This window comes from Sceloporus undulatus, chromosome 7, assembly GCF_019175285.1.
Source record: "Sceloporus undulatus isolate JIND9_A2432 ecotype Alabama chromosome 7, SceUnd_v1.1, whole genome shotgun sequence".
In the NCBI taxonomy this organism is placed as follows: Eukaryota; Metazoa; Chordata; class Lepidosauria; order Squamata; family Phrynosomatidae; genus Sceloporus; species Sceloporus undulatus.
Genome location: NC_056528.1, coordinates 8300765 through 8310915, shown reverse-complemented (window position 1 = coordinate 8310915; position 10151 = coordinate 8300765). Strand labels below are relative to the sequence as shown.

At 43.7% G+C, this 10151-nt stretch overlaps 1 protein-coding gene across 4 annotated transcripts in view; it reads left to right on the top strand.

Moving 5' to 3' along the window:
- The window catches only part of TP73 (tumor protein p73), a 61374-nt gene that overhangs the window by 10983 nt on the left and 40240 nt on the right, over positions 1-10151 (top strand). For all 4 annotated transcript variants that reach the window (XM_042480060.1, XM_042480061.1, XM_042480062.1 and 1 more), the window contains 2 exons: positions 355-450; positions 1654-1777. In XM_042480060.1, the coding sequence (XP_042335994.1) occupies positions 392-450; positions 1654-1777 (183 nt within the window). In that variant the 5' untranslated portion in view covers positions 355-391. The remainder of the gene's footprint in view (positions 1-354; positions 451-1653; positions 1778-10151) is intronic.

Sequence of the window (10151 nt, the reverse complement as noted above, 5' to 3'; positions counted from 1 at the left end):
TAATAATAATAATAATAATAATAATAATAATAATAATAATAATAATAATAATTGATGTAATTATTTATGATATTTTGTTATAGTTTAGTGGGGGAGGAAATTAATAGAATGTATTAATGTGCTGTATTTTATACTGTATTTTATCTTATACTGTAAGCCGCCTTTATCTTGCGGGAGAGGAATAATAATAATAATATTAATAATAATAATTTTGACACCTATCTGACACAGAAGCCTAAATGACACACCTAATATTTAAGTAGAATCTCTTTTCTTGTAATCTGCATATTCATAGGCCTATGTCTAGCATGAAGTAGCATGGCTAAAGTTTTTCTTTTCTTCTTTTCCTTTTAGGGCCATTTATCCTTCCTCTGACTGCCCTTCTGTGAAAATGTCCCAGCCTTCTTCGGCAGATGAAGGGACCACCTTTGAGCATCTCTGGAGCACCCTGTGAGTATCTTTACATGGAAGTGTTTATGTGCGTAGAAATTATATATCAATATCTGTCCCTAAGAGTATATAGTGACATTTTTGGAACCTTTAGGGTGCATCTACACTGCAGAAATAATGCGGGTTGACACCACTTTATCTGCCATGGCTCCATCCTGAAGATTCCTGGGATTTGTAGTTTTGTAAGGCACCAACACTCTTTGGCAGAGAAGGTTTGTAAAACTACACATACCGGGATTATATAGACTGGAGCTACGGCACTTTAAAGCGATGTCAAACCACACTGTTTCTACAGTAGATGCATCCTTTGAGGGGCTATGCATGCAGATTTTGATCTCATTCTCTGTCCCTGATGTAAGACCTTCCCTGAAACATTGTTTCTGGTTCTGGGCACCAGAATTGTTTAAGTGATTTTTAAACTTGCATTCTGTATGTTTTATAGTGTTTTAAACTTGGACTGTTTGAGTCCCTGTACTGGAAGGAAGGTGGGATATAAATAAACATCATAAACATAAACATAAACATAATAATAATAATAATAATAATAATAATAATAATAATAATAATAATAATCGTCATCATCATTCAAGAAAGATGTGGACAAGGTGGAGTGTGTCCAAAATGGTGGAAGGTCTGGAAACTTTGAGGTCCTATGAAGATTGGCTTAGGGAGCTGGGGAAGTTCAGCCTGGAGAAGAGAAGGTTAAGAGGTGATATGATAGCCCTGTTTAAGCATTTGATGGGATGTCATATTGAGGATGGAGCAAGCTTGTTTTCTGCTGCTCTGGAGAATAGGACACAGAGCAATGGATGCAAATTATAGGAAAAGAGATTCCACCTCAACATTAGGAAGAACCTCCTGACAGTAAGAGCTATTCAACAGTAAAATATGTTGCATCAGAGAGTGATGGAGTCTCCTTCTTTGGAGGTCTTTAAACAGAGGCTGGATGGTCATCTGTCGGGTATGCTTTGATTGAGAGTTCCTGCATGGCAGGTGGCTGGATTAGATGGCCCTTGGGGTCTGTTCCAACTCTAGGATTCTGTGATTCTGGATTGCTCTTCCTTCCCCCAAGCAGCCTTCTTCCTTTTTTCTGCAGAGAAAGAGAGACTTAGAAGGGGTGTTTGTTCATTAAGCAGCGCATGGGATTCTTGGAAGCTACCTTGCATTGTGTTAATGTTGCATTACATTGCCTCCTTTATCCAGGGAGCCGGACAGCACTTATTTTGACCTCCCCCAGTCGGGGTCCACGGCGGGCAGTGAAACATCGAACCGGACCGAAGTCACCATGGACGTCTTCCAGATGAGGAGCATGAACGACTCAGTAATGGTAAGCGATGCCAAGAAAGTATTAAGGATGGGTCAGGACCGGCCCTGTCATTAGACAAAGCGAGGCACGGTGATGTGGGTTTTGGAATATTGCGTCCAGTTCTGGTCACCACACTTCAAGAAGGATATTGACATGCTGCAGGACCAAAATGGTGAAAGGTCTGGAAACCATAAAGTCCAATGAGAAGTGGCTTAGGGAGCTGAGTAGGTTTAGTGTGAAGGTAAAGAAGGGACATTATAGTTAAGTTTAAATGTTTGAAGAGATGTCATATTGAGGATGGAGCAAGCTTGTTTTCTGCTGCTCCAGAGAATAGGCCATGGAGTAATGGATTCAAATTGCAGACAAGGAGATTCCACCAAAAACTAGGAAGAACGTCCTGATGGTAAGAACTGTTCGACTGTGGGATACTCTGCCTTGGAGCATGGTGAAGTCTCCTTCTTTTGGAGGTTTTTAAGCAGAGGCTGGATGGGCATCTGTCGGGGTTGCTTTGGTTGTGTCTTTCTGCATGGCAGAAGAGGGTTGGATTGGATGGCCCTGGGGGTCTCTTCCAAATCTATAATGATTCTATAAGCCCTGTTTAAGCATTTGAAGGGATGTCATATTGAGGATGGAGCAATCTTTAATTTTTAGTTTACCCATCTTAGCTAGGCAGCCTCCAGACGGAAGGTATCCTTAAGATAATATATATCTGCTCCACCTACTGCAGGTTGAAACTATAATATATATATATATATATATATATAGGTTCAACCTGCGGTAGGTGGAGCATTATATATAGGTTCAACCTGCGTAGGTGGAGCATGTCCACAACTGAAGGCAAACGCTCTTGTTTTGCATGAGAGTTCATTCTGCAAACAACATGAAAGTCATTCTGTGCTGAGTAAAACTTTGGTGTGTGTTTAAAGTAACTGTTTTAACTATGGGAAAGAGTCTTGTGGCACCTTTAGGAGCAGCATGTTTTATGTGGGATGTGACCACTGCCACACTTTGTGGCTTCAGATGAAATAGCCCAAACGGTGCATTTCTTGTTGTTGTTGACTGAGTCGACATTGACTCCTGGGGACCCTGCGGATGGGATACTTTCAATCCTCTTTCTCCTCAATTGGTCTACTCAAGTTGTGGCCTCCTTCACTGAGCCTATCCCCTTGGTATGCAGTCTTCATTTCTTTCTACATCCCTCCACCTTTCCTAGCATTATTGTCTTTTTTAATGTTGTGATGTGGCCAAAGTATGACAGCCTGAGTTTTGACATCTTGGCTTCCAGGGAGCATTCAGGCTTGATCCGTTCCAGGACTTGTTTGTTCGTCTTCTTGACCCTCCATATTTAGATGGATGTATTTAGCTTTTATTTGGTAGTCCCCTACATTGTTTTGGAACATTCTACAATTTCTGGTGCCTTGTCCTCCTTTGCGGTTGTGACATTCGCTCACTCTGGTTCTGATCCAACAAAGAGTATGTTTTGGACACGTTTGGTGGACTGTTTGCAATGGGATGGTCTCCGCAATTTTTTCCCTCTCCCTTTCTCCCCGACTTCCATTCAATCCTTTTAACCCTACACATTGATGCTTCATGCGCCATGCCACTTTGGCAACTCCATGCCATTAAAATCAATTTACACCGGTTATGTACAAAACAAGAGCCAGAGTAGCATAGTGGTTTGAGTGTTGGACTATGACTCCGGCAACCAAGGTTCGATTCCCTGCTCAGCCATGAAACCTGTGGGTTGGGCAAGGCACATGCTCTTAGCCTCAACCTTGGTCAAGGCACATGCTCTCAGCCTTAGGGGAAGGCAAGGGCAAGACTCCTCAGAACAAACCTTGCCAAGAAAACCCCATGACAGCTTTGCCTTAGGGTCTCCATAAGTTGGAAACGACTTGAAGGCACACAGCAACCACAATGTACATAGAACCCCACACATGCTGTCCTTTTGAAGCATGCATCTGTTCACTGTTGTGGTTGCAGAAGCCCAACCTGTGTTTTCGAAAGTGTAGATTTCTGCAACCGATCGTCCTGGGAATAGACCTTTTGTTTGCCTCCAGAAAGAGAGATACGTCTGAGCAATTTCCAAATTGTTCCATTTCCTCGCGCATGCAAAGCGCATTGCATTCCTAAAAGGGGGCATCTTTGGTGAATATTTACTTCCAGAGACTGTTTCAAATAGTATGTGTGTATACGTGTTTAGTGGGAATTAAACCTGGCTAGGTTTAACTCAGCTGAACGCACAACCACCTTGCGCTCCTCTGCTCCCTCCCTATGGAAAACCATTGGTACTGTCCAATGCATCACTGGGCAAGTCTAGGCCTGCCTTCCTTTTTAATGAATAGTCATGAGAGAGGGAAAGGGGTGGATATAAGTTTTGTTGTTAGATGCAGCTAGATGACAGAACTAAGGTGTTGTTGGGGGGGGGGTGGGCAATGCAAGCAAAATAACCAGCCACCTAAGTAGCCAGCCCCACATCTCTGTGTCGCCCTTTTCCCCGTTCGAATGCAGAGTGCTTCTCCAGCCAGGTTGGCACGCCACTTGATGCCACGGCGACGTTGACCCCATGATTCCAGCAGCGGGGAATTGCCCTGTTACTTGCAAACCCCACGAAGACTAAAATGCTGTACGTTAGCAACCCCATGCAGCACTACACCACGGTAGGTGCCACCTTTTCTTTCCTTGGGGTGATGGAGTCAGTGAAGGTGATAGAGCAGTGATGGAGAACCTTTTACAGACCGAGTACCCAAACTGCAACATGGACCCCACTTATTTATTGCAAAGTGCCACGTCCCTCTGGCTTTCTAGTAAGAAACTCTGGCAAACTCTGTGCTAGGGCCACAGCATGTGTGCCCACAGAGAGGGCTCTGAGTGCCACCTCTGGCATGCGTGCCATAGGTTCACCATCACTGTGATAGAGCATAGCTAGACCAACCCAACTCAACTCAACCCAACCCAACCCAACTCTACTCAACCCTACTCAACCCAACTCAACCCAACCCAACCCAACTCTACTCAACCCTACTCAACCCTACTCAACCCAACGCAATGGCGGAACCCGTGGGATACTTGAGGAAAGCCAGGAAAGGGTGCAAGTTGGGGTGAGTGGTGGCCATTGAAAGAGAACTGGGTTTGCTTTGTTGATGCATGCGCTTCGTAATGCACTGGGAAGAAGCTGCAATTTTTCTCTGGACGATTGCTGTTGAGCAAAGGAGGTTGTTTCTTCCCAGAAGGTCATCATTTTGAACCGTAATGGCTCACCTCTCCAACATCAAGCTCTTTGTCGGGTCAAGTATGTAGAGAGGTCTTGTAGCACCTTTGAGACAAAGAAGTTGGCAGCATGAGCTTTCATAGACTATGGTCTACTTCCTCAGATAGTTGTTCAAGTCTTCATATCTGGTGTCTTTCTTTTACTAAAACAATGGCTCAATAATGTCTTTTAACTTCAGTCTTTAATGTCTCCACCAACTGAAGTGATGGTTGAATCTGCCTTGTGATTCCCACATGTCCGACTGGATTGCTTCTCCAATGCTTTCCCTTCCTTTGTAAGAGTTCTTGGAGGAAGGAAGAGAAGAGATGCTCAAGAACTGAGCTCTAAAAAACCTTACCTGGCACATTGTGAACTTTTGATGATGGTTGTCCCGCCGTATCCATGGATTCTTTATCCGTGGATTCAACCATCCACGGCTTGAGAATATTCAAAACTAAATGTAAACATAGCGCTGTACATAAAATAGAATAAAATGAAATAAAAATGGACCTGCCAGTGGCGTACATTGTAGATTGATTTTCTTCCGATCTTCTTTCTTAACAGTCCGGCTCTCACATCTGTACATTGTAATGGGGAATACAATGATTTATATGTGAAGTCAAAGGCTTTGATGGCCGGCATCCATAGTTTTTTGTGTGTTTTTCGGGCGATGTGGCCATGTTCTAGAAGAGTTTATTCCTGACGTTTCACCAGCGTCTTCTCCAAAGATGCCAGCCACAGATGCTGGTGAAACGTCAGGAATAAACTCTTCTAGAACATGGCCACATTGCTGCTCTCCCCGTTCTTAATATTCCTCTGATTTCCCAGCTGCAGTCACCTTTTCTATTAATATTTCATCCCAGATATGAGAACTCTTTTACTGTTTCTATTTCTTCATTGTCATTACTGTTGTGTTCTTTATGTTCAACAGTAGGCTTGCCTTTGCACTTTCTTCTCGGATCTTCCTTAGTCGGCATCTCGGGGTCCGTGAGCTTTTCCGCTAGTATTATGGTGTTGTGCCATAATACTCATTGGGTACCAAACACTATTACACCTATTTATTGCTCCGCCGTATAATGGGACTGACTCAGAACCGTTGGGGTAATTGGCGTGAGTCAGTGTCGCTGTCTCCGATGCCGTGTTGTGTGTGTATGTGCCATGTGTTTTCTGTAACCTTAGGAGATAATTGCTCAGTGAGATTACAGTATGTTTAACTAATTCCTGCAATGGCCAGAATCGTGCGCGCGTGCATGTGTGCGCATGTAGTGCATTTTAAAATGTATTTATTTATAATAAGTAATATGTATCACATTTTTCACATAAACCAATTTATAATATTCATATTCCAAGAAAATTAATATTATTTCGTATCATTCCCCCTTTTTTACAACTTCTTTAAGCTTGATTTCATCGTCCGTTGGTGGATTTCTGTTAGCCATGGTTCTTCCTTCCTAAAATGTCTTGTATCAAAGAAAATTACAACTTGTCAATTTATACATCTATATGAAGTTGAAGGCTTTCATGGCCGGCATCCATAAGTTTTTGTGGGTTTTTGGGGGGATTTGGCCATGTTCAAGAAGAGTTTATTCCTGTGGTGATGTCTCTGTGAGAGCGATTGCTGAATCCATGCCTCCTTTGCTGCATGTATCTCTCTTGTAACGTAAAAGTACTCACCAATCTTTATTCATTTGCTTGCTTTAATAGTCCTGTCGCAAGGAAGAGCAGACTTCAGGCTGCCAGAGTCTTCATTGTTTTGGATACTGACGCTAAGGTGTTTATCACATTGGGGTTGATTTCAGCATTAAAGAGAGATTAAAGCGCATTAAAAGCATCCTGCAAATGAAGCGGAAATGGCGAGTAATTGCACGAATGGTTATCACATGCAAATAAAGTGATATCGGAAATGCACTGTCGCCGAAATCCTGAAACTAAAAAGATGCACATTAATGCTTCTTTGTGACCACTTTAATGGCGGGTTTTGTGTGCCGTCATGCAAAATCGTTAAACGTAAGTGCGCGATTTTTCCGGGATATTCATGGGATGAACTCCCCGTCTCCTTCGTGTGATGAACTCCTAAGTCAGTCTTAGGGCGACCCGATGTCTTAAGAGCAAAGGAGGAGAAGCCACTGTAAAATGTAAGACATTCCAGAAAAATGTAGGGCTGTCCCAAACAGAAGCTTTAACTACTGTGGAATCCTGGGATTTGCAGTTTGCGGAGGCACCAGAGCACTTTGACAGGGAAGAAAAATCCCAGATAAGACAAACCCAAAATCCCATAGCACTGAGCAGCTGCACCACTTTAACTGCCATCCTATGCAATTCTGAGATTTGACTCCATACTATGCAATTCTGGCTCCATCCTATGCAGTTCTGGGATTTGTAGTTTAGGGAGGCATTTAGCCTTCTCTTTCCGGTGCCACAGCAAAATATAATTTTCAGCAGCATGGAGCCACGGTAGTTAAAGTGGTGTCAATCTGGATTATTTCTGCAGTGCGGACGCAACCATCAACAATGAGTTGGGACCATGACTAGAAGCAAATGGATCAGATAAAGATTCAAAGGCTCCCAATTTGATCGCTGGGGATCCTTTTTGCCTCCGAAATAAATTCAGTACAAAGCATAAGCATCCTGGGATGGGACCACGGTGCGGAAGGGCAAAGCATTTTTTTTTCAGGGAGAAAAGAGGTGTTCTGTGTCGGCGCATGTTTCGTCTTGTCCCAAATTCCAGCAGTTACTCACCGAACAGTGATGATATTGTGGGAGACGCAACACGCTGGAGGTCTTAGCTGACATGGATGGCTCATGTGGGTACATATCTCTTTTTGAAAAAAGAAAGCTATTATAGTGCAACATCAGAAAGTGATCCGTGGGTGAGGTTCAAAAAATCCCAAGTTATAACATGTTCCTTGATTCCAAAGTCTGGTTCGGTTTTCAGAATTTCAGATTGAAGGCACGTTGATGGGAAGGGAAGGGTCGATGGAGGGTACTTTATTGAACCCCTTTTGCCATGCGCGATTGGGGAGCGGAGAAATAAAAACCCAAGCCGTTGTTGCCCCATCTTCGCACAATTTTGCTTCATCCAGTGTGCTATCTCAACCATATTTTCAACTGTGAAGGAGATTGGAAGTTTATCCCATGAATATCCCAGGAAATCGCATAACGTTTTCACACAACGTCGCACAATACCCGCCATTAAAGTGGTCACAAAGAAGCATTAACACACGTCCTGTTGCTTTCCAGATTTCAGCGGCATTGCATTTGTGACATCACTTTATTGGCGCAATCGTTGGTGCAATTGCTTGCCATTTGAGCTTCATTTGTGGGGATGCTTTAAATGCGTTTTAATCTCTTTTTAATGCTGAAAGCAGTCCCATTGTGATAAACTCCGATGGTTTGTTTGCTTTATCAGTTCTTCCAGGAAAGGTTGCCTGTGGAGTAATGGAGACAAAACGCATTGGATCAGAATGCAGAAATCTTAAACTCCATGTCTTTGGACTTTTTAGTCCAATGCAACTCTGTGACCAAAGTCTGGTGGAAGTTGACCGTAGATTTGCATTGGAGGATCTAAAAACGCCTACATCATTGTGTTCTCTGGGGATTTCTAGGTCCTCCAGCATGACTCTATGGCAGTGATGGTGAACCTTTTAAAGGCTGAGTGCCCAAAGTGCAACCCAAAACCCACTTATTTATTGCAAAGTGCCATGTCCCTCTGGCTTTCTATTACCAAACTCTGGCAAACTCTGTGCTGGGGCGATGGCATATGTGCCCACAGAGAGGGCTCTGAGTGCCACCTCTGGCACGCGTGCCATAGTTTCACCATCACCGTTCTATGGTCAACGTCTGACAGAGCCATGACGGTGCATCAGAGCTCTCTGATAGAGAAGGCTAAATATCTCACAAAACTACACATCTCCTAATTCTATAGCATTGAGCCAGGACAGTTAAAGCAGTGTCAAAATGCACTATTTCTTCAATACAGACAGCACCCACTCCTCTCCAGTCCGAAATAACATCTGCTCCCCATTGAAGTAGATCTGGGGAGGGATGGCGGGGGGCTTCCAAAGAGGGTTGATCTTTGCCCTGTTTCCACTATTTGAGTGTGTTTGTTCCTTTTGGAAGACCTAACATGCAGGAGCAGATCCCTTGCGAGTCTGAAAACAGCCTTGTTCGAACACGTCCGTCATCTGCCTCAAAGACCTCGGTGATGGGAAGGTGGGAGATAAATAGGTTAAACAAATACAAATGTATTCGGCGGGAAGGGTGAGATACCAGAGCTCAAAGTTATTTTGAGGGGGGAGGACACAACATCAAGAATACCTCTGCCACAAATAGTTGCGTCGGCTTGAGGATGGTAGTGCTGTTGCCACGCTGCAGGAATAATGCAGTTTGACCACACAGTGTGATGCAGCAGCTAGTAAAGCCATTGCAATCCTAGGCTGTATCAATGGGAGTCTAGATCAAGGGAGAAATAGTATACTCTATTCTGCTTTGGTTAGACCTCACCTGGAATACTGTGTCCAGTTCTGGGCTCCACAATTCAAAAAGGATGTTGAGAAACTGGAGCATGTCCAAAGGAGGGTGACTAAAATGGTGGAGGGTCTGGAAACCATAAGGCCCTATGAGGGAGCTGTGGATGTTTAGCCTGGAGAAGATATGGTTAAGGGGTGATATGATAGCCCTGTTTAAATATTTGAAGGGGTGTCATGGTCTCATGCTGAGGATGGAGCAAGCTTATTTTCTGCTGCTCCAGAGAATAGGACCCAGAACAATGGATGCAAGCTACAGGAGAAGAGATTCCACCTAAACATTGGGAAGACTTCCTGGGAGTAAGAGATCTTTGACAGTGGAAGACACAGAGTATAGTGGAGTTTCTGTCTTTGGAGGTTTTGAAACAGAGGTTGGATGGCGGGTATGTTTCGCCAACTGGAAACTGTTTCACCCTATAGGTCTACAGTTCCCACCATCTAGCATGACATGTACTGTGGATGATGGGAGCAGTATGCTTCCTCAACTGGTCTATAGTTCCCACCATCCCAATCCAGATTGACATGTGCTGTGGATGATGGGAAAGGTATGCTTCCCCAACTGGTCTATACTGTAGTTCCCACCATCCCAATCCATCATGACAGGTACTGTGGATGATGG